General features: G+C 62.0%; 1 protein-coding gene across 2 annotated transcripts in view; it reads right to left on the bottom strand.

Moving 5' to 3' along the window:
- EXTL1 (exostosin like glycosyltransferase 1) overlaps window positions 1-15785 on the bottom strand; it is a 32818-nt gene extending 17033 nt beyond the window's left edge. Inside the window, exon 1 of one of the 2 annotated variants that reach the window (XM_075909058.2) lies at window positions 13692-15785. In XM_075909058.2, the coding sequence (XP_075765173.2) occupies window positions 13692-14617 (926 nt within the window). In that variant the 5' untranslated portion in view covers window positions 14618-15785. The remainder of the gene's footprint in view (window positions 1-13691) is intronic. The other variant, XM_075909057.2, reaches the window with a different exon arrangement.
- Between the last annotated feature and the right edge of the window lie 1707 nt (window positions 15786-17492).

The following is a 17492-nucleotide window of genomic DNA, read 5'->3' as shown; positions in this document are numbered from 1 at the left end:
TGGCAGTTGGGGGTCCCATTGGACTGGGGGCATTCTTTGCACCCCCCATTCAGTTTGGAACCGGAGAGCCAGGGCGGCTTTCCCAGGCCCAGAACCGCCCCCCCCCCCTCCCCACGCACACGCACACGCACACGCACACGCCCCGTCTGGTCACAGCGGAGGGGCTGCATTGGCCTAACCGACAGCTCCTGGCGGGACCCAAGCGCGTTCTGCAGGCAGCGGGCGGGTGCAGGAGACGAGCCCCAGTGGGAAGCCGACGCGTTGCCGCACGACGTTTGAACCAAAGCCCCCTGGAGGGGTTCGGGCGCTCGCCCGCGCTGTAACTATACGGCTTTTCTGTAGCCCTGCGGGAAGGCCTGGGCTAGGCTGAACCAAAGCCGCCTTCTGCAGCCAGACTGACGGCAGCAGCCAGTCCTGTACGGCCTGGAGTCACAGCCTCACAGGCCATCTGCATTGTATTAAAGTGTCACACCCGGCCGTAAGGAGGGGACTTTGCCCTGACAGCCCCCCACCCGTCACCAGGTAAAGAAACAGCTCTCAGGATGGGTAGAGAAAACTCAAGTCCCACCGTTCTGTCTGGCAAGGAACTGCTTCTCCAGAGAGGGTGTTGTGGCATCCTCAGCCTAGGACCATTGTCACCACTTTCCTATTGTTTGATCTGAGGAAGTGGGTCTGGCCCACGAAAGCTCGTCACCTAATAAACCATCTTGTTAGTCTTTAAAGTGCTGCATAGTCCTGGTTTTCGTTTCACTCTGTCTGGTTTGTGACTGTTCCCGTCTGCTGGATAATTAACGTTGCTGGGTGTAAATCAATTAAGGAGGTGGGGAATGATTGGTCAGGTAATTTTGTTATGATTGGTTAGTAAAATTATACTAAACTAATTGGTGAAGGTCAAGCTAAGCAAGACTCGGGTTTCATTATATAAACTGGGGTCCAAGAAGGAGACCAGGTGGAAGAAGATGGGAAGTAACAGAAGCAGAAGGAAGGAAGCAAAAGGCTGGAAGAAACCGAAGGGAGACAAGGAACCCAAGAAGAAGAACTCACCTCCAAGCCCCAGCCTAAGGCTCTCCCGCACAACCCTGACGTGCAGCAGTGACGACTGAGAGACTGACCTAGCCTGGCCGACAGGGGAAGTCTGCCTGTATCAGGGATGGTGAGCATGACACCGTGTGCTTAGCACGTGCATTCTGCTTGTTCGGGAATTGTCAATCAACAGAGGATAAGGACATTACTGTGGGAGGCTCCTTCAGTGGCTAAAGATCCTGCCAACCCGCAGGAAGATGTGCCCTGAGCCCTAGGAACTGGGCGAGGGTGGCTGTGTCCCTACGGTGTGGGAGGGCTAGAGACATTTGTGCGGGTAACAGTGCTGGCTGCTGGACGCCCCATTCGCTCATTTCCTCTCCCTAACATCCCTGCTCCCGCCCAGCTGCCTGCGGAGGTGGGGCTCACTGAGAAGTGGCTCTCGACAAAACCCCCATTCCCACAAAATTCCACCAGCCCAGGCCCCGGCGCGGGCGACATGTTCCTCACGGGGCTGGCAGGGGAACAAGCCAGACAAGGCAGCGCCAGGGTAAATGTGGCCGTTTCCAGGGAACAGGGCAGAAATGTCCCTGGAAACACCAGCGCTACGTCTACACTGGCATGAATTTCCGAAAATGCTTTTAACGGAAAAGTTTTCCGTTAAAAGCATTTTCGGAAAAGCGCGTCTAGATTGGCAGGATGCTTTTCCGCAAAAGCACTTTTTGTGGAAAAGTGTCCATGGCCAATCTAGACGCGGTTTTCTGCAAAAAAGCCCCGATCGCCATTTTCGCTTTTTTTCGGAAAACAGAACTATGCTGTCTACACTGGCCCTTTTGTGCAAGTCTTTTGGAAAAAGACTTTTGCCCGAATGGGAGCAGCATAGTATTTCCGGAAAAGCACCGATGATTTTACAGGAGATCGTCAGTGCTTTTCCGGAAATACTTTGCTGTTCCTGTTTGGGCAAAAGTCTTTTTCCGAAAGACTTTTGCCCCAAAGGGCCAGTGTAAACAGCACAGTAGTGTTTTCTGCAAAAAAGCCCCGATCGCGAAAATGGCTGCTTCCCGCCCTCAGCGCGCTGCCGGCGCCTCCGGGAGAAACCCTCATGAGCTGGCAAACAGAACCTGCCCCGGCATCCTGCCCGTCTCTCGGCTCCCCCGGCATGCTGGCTCCGTTCCTGCCTCGCCCGGCCGAAAAACTCTGTGGAAGGAGCAGTTGGAATGAAGTGAAAATGTGTGTGTCGGGCGCCGTATTTCCTAGGGCATAACGCCCAGCCCTGTTCTCCGCCTGACAGCAGCGCCGCAGTCGCGCCGGGGCCTCCTCAGGGCAGGCGCTGCGCAGACCCCGGGAGAGACAGTCCCCCCGATGAGTCCAATGGACACCGGCACGCAGGGCAGAGAACGGCTGTCCTGTCCCCCAGGCCACTGGCTACCCTCCGGCCGGCGGGTTACGCCCTCTCCCATTTGCAGACCCCTCACAACTGTTGACTGGATGTTGATTTTGAGTCTCAGTCTGTGGATCTCTGGGGTGGGTGGTGCCCAGTGGAAAGCGGCTGCCTTGGAGCACGCTGCCTGCCCTTCCCTGGCGCTAGTGAACCCCCCCAAGGAGGCGCACCCAGCGACGTGCTCGAAGGGGTCTGCGGCGGAGAGATGCCTCCAGCAAAGGAGATTTCCAGCTCCAAGGGAAGGGGCCTGGGCACGAGGTAGCCGGGCTGTAAACATGCCAGGCCTCCTTGCTTCTCTCGGGACATTCTGCCTCTGCCCTGCCGCCGCCTGGGGCCTCGCTGGCGATCCTGGGGCTTGCTGAATTGTAACGGAACACGGCCTGGAAGGAGGCTGGATTCTTTCTCTGCGCTTGCAGGGACCCAGGAGACGCGGCCGGGGGCGTCGCCAGCTGACGAAGTGCAAACGTTTCCCTCCCCGATGCCAGCGCCTGGCTGCAGGGCCCAGCTCCACAGCGCAGCCGGGACAACGGCTGGAAGTGTCACTTGGACGGAAAGTGCCCTGCTCCCATGGGAGGAGGAGGGGAGATCCGCTGCCAGGGCCAGAGAAGAGGGGCTGCTGGCCCGGGGAGAGCAGGCAGGCGAGGACTCTCCAGGGCTGGCAGAGATCGGCCTCGCCCCCAGGGAAATGAGGAAGGGGCAGCCGACGCTGGCAGGGCTGCGAAGGCCAAAGATTCAAGACTTTGCTCCTGACGTCCTGTGGTTTCCGAGCAACAACGGATCAGGGCTTCCCTGTTCTCGCACAACCCCCGGGCCTGGCCAGCCGCTCCCGGCACCCCGACGCAAAACAGCAGCTCTGGGAGGAGGGGTGGGGCGGGGGCGGGGGCGACGGCGGGTTTCACTAATGGCCCGAGAAGAGCTTTTCCAAGCAGTGTGGATTTTCCCCAGCGTTTCTCCCGCGGCCGAGCACAGATGCGACGAGACGCTCGTGAGCCGGGCGCAGAACCTGTTTGTGCAGGCGAGTCCCTGCGCTGCCGGCCGCCCGTCCTCTGCTTGGCGCGTAGCTTCCAGGACACGTGCAGCAACATGCATGAGCGGCAGACAGTCCCGGAGCCAGGCAGTCTGGGGCCCGGAGCAAACGGCATGACGGAATCCTGCTCTTCTCGGGGCATGTCTGGGGGGCTGGGCCCCTTCTAAGGGGAGTCAGGGCCCAGTCTGCCCGTCACCAGCCTCTTCAAAGCCAGCGAGCCGCCTCGCAGCAATCAGCTGCCCACGAGCCACTTGGGCAGCCAATGGGCTTAACAAGCACCTTGGAGCAAGATGCCGGGAAAGAGACGATCCTGGAGAGTCTAGGCTGCCGACCTCCCCGCTGGCATCCTGGGTCTCAGGCAATCGTTCCCAGCCATGTGCGGAATAAATGTCTGTGCGCCGAGGCCTGTGGGAATGTGCACCACCAGCAGAAACAGAACCGTGCTGCTCCGCCAGGTGGCCCCGGGCTCTCTCAGTGCTCAGCCTACAGGGAGCCCTGGTCTCAGGCCTGGGGCACACGGCCGTTTCCATCGCCCGAGCTGTGGCTCAGGGCTATGAGACTCCCTCCCCTCCGAGCGTGGCCGTTCCAGAGCAGGCGTGTCTGTGTTGACAGACTCCTCCGCAGCTGAAATCCCTGCTGCTCGGGCAGGAGGGTGAACCCCCGGCAACCCCCTCCCCCGCCCCCCCATCCGGCCGGGCAGTGGCTGCGTGGCACCACAGGAGAGCTGCCACGGAGCTGTGGCCTGGGGAGCGAGCCTGCAATGCCATGCTGCCCCTCCAGGCAGCCCTGCTACACTGACTCACCCCTGCCCCCTGCCTGCGGCCCCATCTCCCCGGTACAGGCGGGCCCAGCACCGGTCAAATCTGGCTCCTTGCTCCCACCCCATGCGGTGCCTGGTGCTGCCTCTCGGCTGCCCGGCCTGCGTTAAGGGGCCTTAACAGGCAGCAAGAGGCGCAGCTGCCAGAGCCAGCAGGCGGCAGGGGAGGCAGGAGGAGTGCCAGGGGGGTGGATAGATGCAGCCTAAAAGTGCCCCCACTTGCCTGCTGGCCAGGGGTCCAGACAGCCGCCTTCCTAACTTCAGTACGGCATTTGACAGGGTCTGGCAAACCTTCTTATCAATAAACTAGGCAAATCCAAGCTAGACGGGGCTGCTGTACGGTGGGTGCATCGCTGGCTGGAGAACCGTGCTCAGAGAGTCGTTATTGACGGTTCAGTCGTGCTGGAAGGCAGAACAAGCAGGGTTCCACAGGGGTCTGTTCTGGGACCGGCTCTGTTCAGTATCTTCATCGTTGATTTAGGTATTGGCAGACAGAGGACACTTATTCAGTTTGCAGATGATCCCAAGCCGGAGGGGTTGTAATTGCCTTGGGGGATCGGGTCAAAATCCAAACTGATCTGGACAAACTGGAGAAATGTCTGAGGGAAGCGGGAGGAAGTTCAACAAGGACAAATGCAAAGTGCTCCACCTGGAGAAAGGTACAATCAGTTCCACACATACACAAGGGAAGTGACTGTCTAGGAAGGAGTCGTGCAGGAAGGGCTCTAGGGGTCAGAGTGGACGACAAGCTAAATATGAGTCAACAGTGCGACACTTGCAAGACAAGCCAACGTGATTCTGGGCTGCACGAACAGGAGTGTGGTGAGCAAGACACGAGAAGTCACACGACGCTGAGCAGAGCCAGCAGGGCGGGCATTGCGGGATACGGGCGGACGCCAGCTCTCTCAAGGAAACAAACAGCAAAGTCCACACTGGCTCTTTGCTGACAGTAAAGGGAGGGGAAAAGACAGACGTCTCTGTAAGACTGGAGTGTTTTGTGGCCAAACTGGGTGTTTTCCTGATAAAAGTTGCGTTGCAGTGGAAACGCTCCCACTGTTTGTCAACAAAAGGCGACAAAACGTGCCAGTGACAATAAGGCCCCAGGCATAAGCTTTCGCGTGTCCCTCAGGCCACGAGTCTGGCCCCTTTCTCAGCAAGTGGACGGTCCCAGAAACAGGCTCCTGAAACTTAACATGTGGGATGGGGATGGAAAATTGACGGGGGGAACTGGAGTGGGTTACCGTTGTGTCATGGACACGAATGTCCACGCTGCATTTTGCTGAGTCAAGGGGATGCCCTGACCGGATGCCTCCCGCCAGCTGCTGCACCCTAGCCTGGGACCTTAGAGCAACGGCTGATTCTTTCCAGGGCTGGGAACTCGGGCCTGTCACCAAACAAACACGGTCCCTGCTTCCCATCGGAGCACTAAAACGGCTCGTACGGTTTTGTGGGGAGAGCATCAGCCACCAGGCCAACCCAAAGTGTCCCGCATTACACTGGACTGGAGTTTGACTTTTCGACAACACCTCGAACGCCCCGATCAGGTCGCATCTCACGTCGCGCTTGTCAGAAAGTTGGCCGGAACACCCTGGAACCAGGGCCCACGGAGCGCTACAGTCGCCCGGGTGTGTTCTGCGGCTGACTGTTGTGCGCCAGGGTGGCTGTCACTCTAAACCCCTGACACTCGGCTCAGTCGTGCTGTGCGCAGTGACAGGAGGCTCCGATCGATGCCAGCTGACTGGCTCCCGGCCCTACAGCACGTCCACCTCCAGAGCAGAAGAGCTGCCCCACGACTCAGTTTCTCAGCCGCATGCCTGCAGAGGCCCAATGACCTGCTGAATCCACCAGAGACGCGAGTGCTTCCCCCCGATGGATCCGTGTCGAGACCCGAGTGCCCAGCTCCCAGGCCGAGGCGCGGCGAGCAGCCACGGGGGCCATGTCGACCCCTCACTGCCAAGAGGCTGCTGGGTTTTGGTTTCCGTCGGAAAGGCCGGTGCCGGTGAGTCGCAGCAGGGCGGCTCACTGGGGGACGTGGGCAAACGCTCCACGTGGAACGCGAGGTGCACGCCTGTGGGCACCAGGCCCAACTGCTGGAGCACGTCCCATCGCAGCGCCCCCTGGGTTCCTTCGCTGCGAGCCTGCAGGACGTTCGCCAGCTGACTGCTGCAGCCACGAGCCGGCTGCCCGGCGGGATGGAAACGTGCTCAGGCAGACGAAGGAAGAACGGGGTAAAGGCGTGCCCAGGAGCTGGTGGGTGAGCCCCGGCTGGGTAACTGTCTGTATTCCTAGCCAGGGCTACTCGACACACGGCCCCGGCCCGTTGCTTTGAGGCCCGCGGGCCGGTTTGGGTTTACACGGGGCTCAACACGCCGCCCGCGGGTGGGATCCTTTGGACGTGGCCTCCCCTGGGAACACGCTGCACAACGGCGAGGCCTCTCCCAGGACACAAGCAGACAGGCTGGCTGGCACAGACGGGTACAGGGTGTCGGCGTTTTTAGCCCCCAGGGAGGAGGTTCCGGGAGCACCGGGACATGGTGGGAGGTGCTGGCTGCTTAGCCTTGTGGGCAGCGCCTGAGAGGTGCCAACTGGCTCCCACTGGCCACGTTTGGGTCCGGCGCTGCAGTTTAAGGCTGAATCTTTGTCCTCAAGCCCGTCAGGTTGAAAGATGCTATTTGCATATATTTGCATATGTATTTGCGTGTATTTGCCACCACACTGAAGTTGCGGCCCTCGGCACGTGCCGTGAGTATCAGTGTGGCCCCCATGGCTCCCAGAGCTGAGTAGCCCTGGTCTAAGACTTAAAACCTGGACCAGTTCTCAGGAAAGCACCGGCCTGCAACCTAAGAACCATCCGCTTGGCAGGCACCCCTGGCTCCCGGCCCAAACATTACCGTCCCGCCGGAAGGGTCAGACAAGGGGCGAGAGGCCAAAGGCCTCGTCTACCATTCGGATGCCATCTCCTCACAGCGCTGGTGGCTGGGGACAATTCTGCACCCACAGGCCATAGCTGGTGCAGAGCCCCGGGGCAGACGGGCTCTTGTGCTGAATGGCCGGTGCCCAGGGGCTTTTGAAAATCCCTGATTTCCACGAGGGGCATCTGAAAATTCCATGCAAAGCCCACTGTGGGCCCCTTACTCCAGGTGCCTCGGACTTTTCCTGGGAGGATCCTGTGTGCTGCAATCTAGCCCTCGGGACTACAACTCCCATGAGCCCTTGAGGAAAGCAGGGGAAGTAGGGCTTGTCCGGGCATGTTGAGAAAGTGGCTCAGCAGTCTGGGGCTCTCCCTTTTGGGAGAGGGGAGCCAGGCTGCTGTGGAAGAGCCTTCTATCCCCTCCAGGAGCTGTTGTGTTGCAGCTACAGCCTGGGACTGAAAGTGTGCGGGGCTTGGATCCAGCAGGCTGCTGATTGCCTTAGAGGGGAGAGACTCTGGCAGCACCTGTGGCTGAGGAGGACACACAACCACCAGCGCACAGGTGGAGGCTGTAAGTAACTGGGCTCTTTGGGAAAGTGCTGCCTGGGACACACCTCCAAGATACAGACTGACTCTGGGTCCAAAGAGAGGCAGTGTCCAGCCCAGGAAACCAGAGCTGCTGGCATGTGGTGGAGCCTGTTCCAGTGGCAGAGGGAGTTTGCAGCTGGCTGCACAGCTGGGACTAATACGCACACGCACATGCACACACGCACACACACACCCGACAGAGAACCTCCACTCTAGCTGCAGACCCTCAAGCGCACCCACACCAGCAAGCGTCTGGGACTCTGAGCCCAGAGGAGGGCACACTCTGGGGGGGATAGATGGGGGCAGTGCAAATGCAAGATAGATACGTGCCTATTACGTCTGTGTGCTTTCTTCATGTTGTTCACTGTTAATCTGCTCAACCATGTTTCTTCAAGTTGTTCAGTAAAGGTGTGTTTGTTCTAATGGAACCAGTGAGATTTAGATTATTTATAATGTAGAATTGTTGCCCTGGGGTTAGAGCCAGACTATTGCTGGAATAATTGTATTGCTGGAGGCTGCCAAGGCAAACCATGAGGTGTGTACAGGGCCAGCCAGGTGGAGACGCTGCCATGGTATGTTCTTTAGGAGCTAGGGACTGCAGCAAGGGGGTGGATAGGGAAACCCCAACTAGACAACATCCCCATTGGGGTACTCAGGATCTCCTTTTATGTTAAACCATCAGGGGCCCAGGCCCACCTGTGAGTGTGAGCTGCTCCCGAGTAACCCGGGAGGAAAAAGGGGGTTACCCCACCTTTAAGTGTCTCTGTAGCTATAGTGATAGAAATGGAGCCGTGTTAGTCTGGGGTAGCTGAAGCCAAATGCAGGACAATGTAGCACTTTAAAGACTAACAAGATGGTTTATTAGGTGATGAGCTTTCGTGGGCCAGACCCACTTCCTCAGATCAAATATCACTATTTGATCTGAGGAAGTGGGTCTGGCCCACAAAAGCTCATCACCTAATAAACCATCTTGCTAGTCTGTAGCTATAAAAACCCAGGCCTGAGGGCCCAGGCCCCTCGTGGAAATGGACTTCGACTCCTAAGCCACATGGGCACCAGTGAAAGTGCCCTAGGTGGGGTGTAGCTGCACAGGCCACATCAGGACCACGAGAGCTTGGCCTGCAGCCCAGGCGAAGCAGAGGGAAGGAGGCTGCTAGTGTGGGGAAGAGGCCAGGGACAGCTCTTCGCACTCCCTGGGGGCCGCCTCCCAGACTGGCTGCAGGAGGCCCCGGGGTCAGCACCTGGTGACATGCCCCGTTCGAGGGGCGGAGGGTCCCCGATGGCAGGGCAGTGCCAGGGGGCACAGACCCACCCGCTGCCCAGGCTGGTGGGCGTGACACTGCAGGTCAGTGCAGGTCTCGCTGCTCCAGCTCAAGTTCTCGCCGCAGCTGCAGCCGCCACCAAGGCAAACTGCCCCATGGCAGCAAAAGCTGCTGCCCGTCCCTGGCTGGTCGTCTGCAGGGCAGACACGGAGCTCGCTGGGCCCCCGGCCATTCCCAGAGGCCCTTCTTACCCGACTCAACTCTACTGTCATGTGCCAAATTCCAAAGGAAGCTTCCCCGATGGCAGGCCGTGGACAGTAAAGTCTGACAGGCTCAGTGACGGGAAAGTGGGTTTTTCCTTCCACATCTCCCCCCGTTTTCTGACCACACGTTGCGTTTCCTTCTCATTGAAGGCCATGAAGTCACAGACTGGTGGGCCACCCACTGCCAAGCATGGGGGTATGGAGGCTATTACATTGCGGGGAGGCCACTGCCCAACGTGCAGAAGAGGGGAAGGACCCAGCAGCATCTTAGTGAGCAAAGATTTGTTTGCAGAACTGTTGGTGCTGGTTCAAGGAGAACAGTGACCAGAAGCGGCACCCGCTCTTGGGTTTAATCAGCGCTGCCTTCCCGTGGCTGGCGATTACCCGCCCGCTGCCTCGGGCCGCACAGCTGGGCTGGGGCGCGTCAGACAGGCCGCCGATGAGTGGGGCTGATTGGACGCGCGTGGCCTGAGAGAACTGCCTAAGGGGGCGGTTGGCGGGAACAGAACCCAGGATGCCGGGGCCAAGATTTTGAAGAGAAGATGCCTAAAGCCAGGTCCCTACATGCACGTGCAGTGGCGCGGCGGAAAGGCTGAGCACCCCCCAGCGCCCTGAAACCAGCTGGGTCCCCGCATGGGGAATAAGAGGCCTTATCTAGGAGAATCCTGAGGCACCCAGCCCTCGTCCTCAGCTGTAGGTAGGTGCCTAAAGCCCATTGAAATCAGTGGGAGTCAGGTACCGAAGTACAGACGGGACTTCCCTGGGAATGAGGGAGTTTACCAGTTCAGGGGAGTCCGTTCCTGTCCCCTGCCACCGGCCCCCCAGCCCAGCTTTGCTTCCAGCCCCAACAGAGCTGCCAGATGCTGGCCCCATGGATGCTGGCCCCGTTGGGCTCCTGGCCGTGAGACTGTGGCAGGGGCGGCAATGGGGAAGCCCAGCCATGTGTTCAGTCCCAGCACCCCCGACCCCTGGGCACCCCTTCACGGTGCCTCCCCATCTCCCCCTCATGATCACGGACTTGGGCAGGTTTTATTCCATTGTAGGGGCTTTTTCTGGGACCCTTCCCCTCCTAGAACCCCGACGGGAGCCGCCCTGTGCTATCGCCCAGGCCCTGCGCCTCCACAACAGCTGCTTTCCTGGGTCCTCTCTTTCCCTCGGCCATCAGGCCTGGGCAGCCAAGCAGCAGGGCCTGGTAGCCTGACCGGGCTGTCCCACTCCGGGTGCCGGACGGAGCAGCGTTAGCCGCTGGCAGGATCTGACGCTGCCCTGAGCGGGCACATGTCTCTGCCAGTCTGACCCCCCCAGGATCTCATCGTGCTGGGTCCCCAGGCCACACGACCCCCAGACACTTTCCAGTTACCCGATCGGTCGCCTCAGCTCTCCGAGCCACGCGGGGAATGGCTGGAGCCGCATAGCCCCGGGAAGGGCTACGGAGTCGCTTTCACAGAGTTAACGCACCAGCCTCCACGGGCAGCCAGCCGGGAGCACCTGCATTTCCCTGGCTCCTCCCAGTCTCCTTGCAGCCCCTGATAATCCCCTCCCCCTTCTGATACACGCCGCCTGCATATTACCCTCCTGCTATCGCCTAGTGCCGGCGGCTGCCAAGCTGCTGCCCTGAGAGGCCTTTGCTGAGCCGATGTCCCTGCGAGGCGGAGAGATTACGAATGCGGAGCTGCCCGTGAGCTCAGGGAGCACTGCCTTGTGCCAAGCCACCCAACAGCTAGCGCACGAGCCGGGCCTGCCGGCTTCCCCTCCATCTGGGCAGGACTGGGGGAAGTTCCGTGTCCCAGCTCTGGCATCTTCTGAGACTGCCCGCAAAGGGGGCACTTGGCCACTGGGGAGAGGGACTTGGCCACTGGGGAGAGCGTGGCAGTGATTAAGGGACTCGGGAGGCCTGGCTGTGCACTTTAAGCCCCTTGCTTCTTGTCCTGCCATCAGAGGCCAAGGAGAAGTGACACCGGGCTGGGAGCCCCCACATGGGCCATGACACTGCCCACCAGGCAAGCGGTGCATTGGTGACAACCGGCTGCAGTGATGGCTCCTGGGAAAACGCAGGAATCGCAGCCGGGAGCAGGCCGGGGGTCCTGTCTCTAGCCGGTGCCAGCACCACCTGCCACTGCAGGGGGCCGAGAGACTCCGGAGCGAACAATCATCGCCCAACCTGCCCGCCGCGGGAGTCTGCCTAAGCCCAGCGCTGAGCCGGTGGCTTGTGCCCTGGAACCGGAGCAGCCAAATCCCTCCAGAACAGCATCTCTCCTCCTCCTGGGACCCAAGGGGTGCTCAGAACGTCCAGCCCCAAGCACCATGGGAACAAGCCCTGATCTGGGGCAGAGGGCTTGGGCTGTCGGCAGGGCACCGGGGTCCGGCCCTAGACGCGCTTTGGGCAAAGTCTGGACCCAGCATCCTGGCTTGGGCCAGTCCTGCTCCCCTGAACGCTCCGGCTGCTGGAACCTTTCGCTCCGTGATAATCTGCAGGAACGAGGACGCCCCCGGAGCCGAGCCCGACGCCACACGCAGCCCTGCTGGAAAATCCTGCTTCAGCCGGCGTGTCCTCAGCTAGCCCTCCCGGCGGCAGAGCGGCTCCGGAGGGGCTAAGCGCTCTCAGCTCAGAGCAAGGTCAAGGGGACGCGGCGCTGTCCAGCACCCACCCCCGCAGCTTGCAGGAATAGACCCTGGCAACCTGGATGTGGCTGGGCCCTGGACCCCAGTGGGGAGCTGTTGAGCCCTCTGTCAGGATCAGCCTCTGTGGTACGTCAACACAGCAGAACCCCCCCCCGCCCCCACGTGGCAGCGGGTCCGAGCCCTGGGCTGCCAACTGGGGCTTGCCCTGTGGCTGTGGCCTTCTGCCAAGGCCCCCAGATCCACAAGCCGGGCCAGCATTGGACTCACTGGGGCCCAGGCGGAGGGGCTGAAGTCCAGGCCCTGGGCCCTTCCGCTCGGGACTGAAGCCGAACCCCGAGCAACGTCGGCTCCTGGGGGCCCGGGCACTTTCCCTGCCCAGTTCCCCCAGTGCCAGCCCTGGCTGTATGCACAGAAAGCGCCTTGTTGGGCAGCGTGTTGGGCGGGGGGGCCCAGAAGGGGGTGAGGGAACAAGCTTGGGAAGCCCCCCCCCTTCAGCATCCAGGGGGCAGCTGTTTCCACTGGGGCCAGAGGCGGCTCGGAGCCCCGCTCCCCACGCTGGGTTTCACAGCCAGGCCTGCAGCTCGAAGGGGAGCAGCGACGCTGCGGTTCGCATGGGCCCACGTCTACCGAGCCGGGCGCTGAGACCCCCCACAGCTGGGGGGCGAGGTGTGGGTTCAGCTCCGCGCCAGCAGGGGGTGGGCTTTCCAGCGGGGGTAGAAAGATGGGCAGGAGCTTGGACCCAGCCAGGGGCCTAAGGAGAGCGGCCTTGGCGGTGTAGGCGGCAGGGCAGGCAGGATCCCAGGCAAGACTTCCTGGGGCAGCTAGTGGCCGCCCTGCCGCCAGCCCCGCCGGGCCACACTCCCGCTTTCAGCAGCTAGGCCAGTGACAGCTCCTGCCCCCGGGCTGCCTGCGCTGGCCACACCCCTCTGCCAGGGCAGCTTGTCCTGGGGGGTAAAGGCCCTGCCCCTCCCCCCGCATTGCAACAGCTCGGCCCAGTCCCGGCCAGGCCCACACTAAGCTCCGTTCTGATCAAGCGGCCTCGCCCCTCCCCAGGCACTGACCTGGGCCAGGCTCCGAAAGCCCGAAGCGGCTCTCAGGCTCCCCGGGCCAGGAGGTGCTCAGCTTGGGGGGGGGGGGGGCTCGTTTGGGCTCCTCCCCAATACACAGATTTATGCGTAGGGCGCCGGGGGGAACACGGGTCGCTCATTCTGGGCAAAACGCAAATGGCCTGGCCAGGCTGCTGGCAGGTGAGCGCAGCTCTCACTGGTCCCGTGGACTCTGGGGCAGCCCTGCCTTTTCGGAGCCCACGGCCCACCCCGGAAATTCAGCAGCGATTTCCACAGCAGGGTGGGAAGCGGGGAGAGGACCAGAGAAATTACCCTCCCCCCCCCCCCAGTGTTTCCTGCCTGGGCGGCCCCCTGGCTGACCAGCAGAGCCCCCAGCTAGCTTGTTTGTCTCTGGTGGTGGTGCACATTCCCGCACGCCTCCGTGCACATCACATTTATTCCGCACATGGATGGGAAAGATTCGGGGAAGGCTGCCCTCCTCCCCTGCCTGGTCTGCGTCTCCCCGGTTCGGGACCAGACCCTCAGCCGGTGTCAACCCCCCAGGGGCGGGAGGATCCGTTTTCCCTCCTCTCTGCCTCCGCATTTTCACTGGCTCGCTCTGCAGAGCTCTGGGCCTGGGCCCGGAGCCGCCCCAGGCCCGTCACCCGCCAGGCCCCGCTCGGGAGCGACTTACCTGTCGTAGTCGGAGTTGTCGCGGTCGCAGCGCGGGTCCTTGTGCTTCTCCCAGTCCCGGCCGTGCTTGCAGGTGGTCAGCGCGATGATGTCGCGGCCGTTGTGGAGGTGGCGCAAGGCGTTGCGCGTGTCGGAGCCGATGCCGGTCAGGTACCGCTTGCCCTTGAAAGCCAGCAGGTACTTCTTCGGGGGCGGCCGGGCGGCCTGGGCCAGCCAGCCCCGCTCCCCGCCCTTCTGCGGGTGCTCGCTCGGGAACAGCGGGATGGAGACGTCAAAGCCGGGCCGGAAGGTCTCCGCGTCGAAGCTGGCTTTGGCCAGGATGGCCTGGCCCGGGTCGAAGCCCAGGTCCTCGGCGTAGGCCGGCCAGGTGCCCGCGAACAGGCTGAAGACCAGGTGGTTGCGGCCCCCGTTCCACAGCGGGACCCGGCGGATCTGGGCGTCGAGGCTGCGCACGTAGCGGCTGGAGAGCCGGTCCCGGTCCAGCGTGTCGATGCTCAGGACGAAGAGGCAGGCTTCCTCCGGCCGCGCGGTGAGGTAGCGGGACTCCCGCAGCGCCGCCAGCACCTTGCGGTAACTCTCCGACGGCGGCGCCTGCGGCCCCGCGGGGTACACGAACACCTTGAAGCCGCGCGCCTCACACCTGGCCAGGTCGAAGCAGGTTTCCATGCGGCACCGGCTGTGCCGGTAGATGCGGAGCCTCGCCTCCCTCCTGGCTCGGGGGGACCGGCCGGGCTCGCCCCGCAGCTCGGCGGGCTCGGCGAAGCTGCGGAGCAGGGAGCTGTCCGCCCAGCGAGGCCAGTCCTGCGGCGCCGCGGCGCGCTGCCGGGCGAGGAAGGCCAGGCGCCGCCCCGGCTCGCCCCCCAGGAAGGCCAGCAGAAGCCCCGAGGCCAGGAGAGCGAGGAACAGGGATTTCTTCCCGGGCTGCATAGGGTCCTGCGGAGCCGGGGCTCCGCATTGGAGCCGCGGGGCGGTGACTGGGGCAGCAGGCGCCTTGCGAGAGCGGGCTCATCCGGGGCGCTCCGAACCGGGGCCCCGCCGGTGCCAGGTCCCGACTGGAGCGGGAGCAGCGGGGAGTCGGGGCAGCGCTCCCCCGGGCAGGATCCGCCCGCGCGGGGTCGGGCTCCTCTGGCTTTCGGTGCGGGCGGTGTCGTGGCCTCCCCGGGGGATTCCCTAGCGGAGCTCGGCCCGCACAGCGCCGCGCTAGACTTCCAAGCTCTCCGCCGTCTGCGATGCCACGTCCATGCCCGCGACCGCTGTTCCGCCGCCGCCTCGCCTGGCCCCCAGAGCCCTGGAGGGGACCCCGCTCCTCGCGTTAGAGTCGGGGGCTTGTGTCGGTTCCCCCGCGTGGCTGGCTCAGTGCCCAGGTAGCGCGCCCCTTGGGGGAGGGGGGTGCTACCTGGGCACTTGGCCACCCTCTCCTTCCCCCTTCGGCCAGGCTCTCCCCGCCGCTCCGGCCTCTCGCTGGGTCTGCGGGGCGGCAGGTCCCCAGGCCCGTCCCACAGGTGATCCCAGCTCCTGGTCCAACTGAGCCGAGTGACGCGCCCGGCCCCAGGCTCATCCGAGAGCCTTTGCGGGTGTTTTAGTTCGGAGCGCCCCGCTCTTTCCGCCCGTTCTCTTGGTAGCTCCTTTGGCCAGGCCCTTCCTCTCTGCGGGGAGGGTGATTCCTGAACGTTTTAGCTCCCACTTCCCTGGGGCTATGGAGAACGAGGCTCGCTCATCCCCCTGATGCCATTAGCCCCTTCTACGGCTGCCTGCCTGCACGGGGCAGAATGTCCTAGTTCCTGTGCACACGGGGTCTGCTCCCACTCGCCGCCTCTCCTAGCGCTCGAGGAAACTACCTGTGCAGCTCGTTCTCCCAGCCCCTCTGGCTGGCGACTCACCCCGAGAGCGCTCCCTTGTCCCGGGTGCCTGGCGGGGTCGCCTTTCGCCTCGCTCTAGTTCCGCCTATTTGTCTCTCTCTTGGGGTCGATCTCTATTGATCCGTTTTGATTTCCATTGCGGTCCGGCCCCGCTGCGATTATTTCTGGCTGCCCGTCTCGGTCCGCTCCGCTCCCTCCCTCCCTCCCCCGCGGCTGCCAAGCAGCAGCTGTTACACGGCGTTCTAAAGCCGCTTTCACAACATTCCATCCCGGCCCCGCCCTCCCCGGCTCTCATTCGCCCCCCAGCCCCTCAGGGGGCGGGGCTTCTACTTAACCCCTTCCTAACCGAGCCCCGAAAGAGGGGCGGGGCATGGACTGGTCCTGGGGTCGCGCGCCGATTGGCTAAGGCGAGCAGGGGCTCTGCCCGCCGACGGGTGCCAGCGCAGCATCCGCATCTTCCAGTCTCCGCTCCTGTCTCACCCCAGCCCGGTTGGGGGGCGTGCAGCTGCCCCCTCCAGCAGGAGCCTGGAAGGAGAGCGAGCCCCCCCAACGCAAAGTGATTCACTCCTCACCAGCACCCCTTAAGAGATGCATTTGGCTAACACACACACACACACACACACACACACACACACAGAGAGAGAGACACACAGAGACACACACACACAGAGAGACACACAGAGAGAGAGAGAGACACACACACAGAGACACACACACACACAGAGAGAGAGAGACACACACACACACACACACACACACAGAGAGAGAGACACACACACACACACACAGAGAGACACACACACACAGAGACACACAGACACACAGACACACACACACACACACACACACACACACACGGGTTAACAGTGGTTTGCTTGTCAAGGGGAAGCCCTGGAACTTCTCCCCATGCCCTGCCACTGACGAGTCCTAGCAGGGATGTATTCCTAGAAGAGGATGAGCAGGCAAGCCACCGAATCTTCTGAGCTGTTCATTGTGGGGAGGAAGAGGGGAAATACCCGGTGTGGCCTCCTGAGTATTCAGAGCAGAGATCTGGTCCTAGGAGAAGCAGAGGAGTCCCCAAGGGATGTGGATCAGGAAGAGGGAATGCTGGGAAATCCTCTTCCCCTACCCCATTGCCGGCCCCACCCCTCACCCCTATGGCCTTATCCGCCATTCTCAGCCAACCACGGTGCCGGCAATTCAGTGTCCCTTTTCGGAGCCTGGTGCTGATCACACAGCTCTGGGCTCAGCGAGGGGGAGAAAGAATCAGCTCCCAAGTGTTCTGGGAAATGACCATTCAGAGCAGAGCCTGCCATTGAGTTCCCTGCACCTGCTCCTGCCCTGGACCGAGGGGATGTCATTGACCTCCATGGAGTGATCCAGACTGGCCCCGCGGAGGTGAGACGAGATGCAGGCCCAGGGCTGCATTTAACCCACTAATCAGCTCAGAAGGCCCGTTCTTTGGTTCGTTTGGATGCCCAGACGCCCCACTGGGCCAGAGGGAGCTACTCTGATTGTCGCCGGCCGGGGGGCTTCCTTCCTGACTGGAAAGAAATTTGGTGAGTTACCCCCAGTGCGGTCTGCCAGCTCTTCCGGAAGTCGGGGAGCAGAGTGTTCCTCACTGGCTGTAGCCGGGAGCAGAGTGTTCCTCACTGGCTGTAGCCGGGAGCAGAGTGTTCCTCACTGGCTGTAGCCGGGAGCAGAGTGTTCCTCATTGGCTGTCTGGGAGCAGAGTGTTCCTCACTGGCTGTAGCCGGGAGCAGAGTGTTCCTCACTGGCTGTAGCCGGGAGCAGAGTGTTCCTCACTGGCTGTAGCCGGGAGCAGAGTGTTCCTCACTGGCTGTCTGGGAGCAGAGTGTTCCTCATTGGCTGTCTGGGAGCATAGTGTTTCTCACTGGCTGTAGCCGGGAGCAGAGTGTTCCTCACTGGCTGTAGCCGGGAGC

The sequence above is a fragment of the Pelodiscus sinensis genome, chromosome 26, assembly GCF_052426305.1.
Source record: "Pelodiscus sinensis isolate ZL-2025 chromosome 26, ASM5242630v1, whole genome shotgun sequence".
NCBI classification, from domain to species: Eukaryota; Metazoa; Chordata; order Testudines; family Trionychidae; genus Pelodiscus; species Pelodiscus sinensis.
Note: the sequence above shows the minus strand (reverse complement) of the source record. Positions and strands in the feature narration are given on the sequence as shown.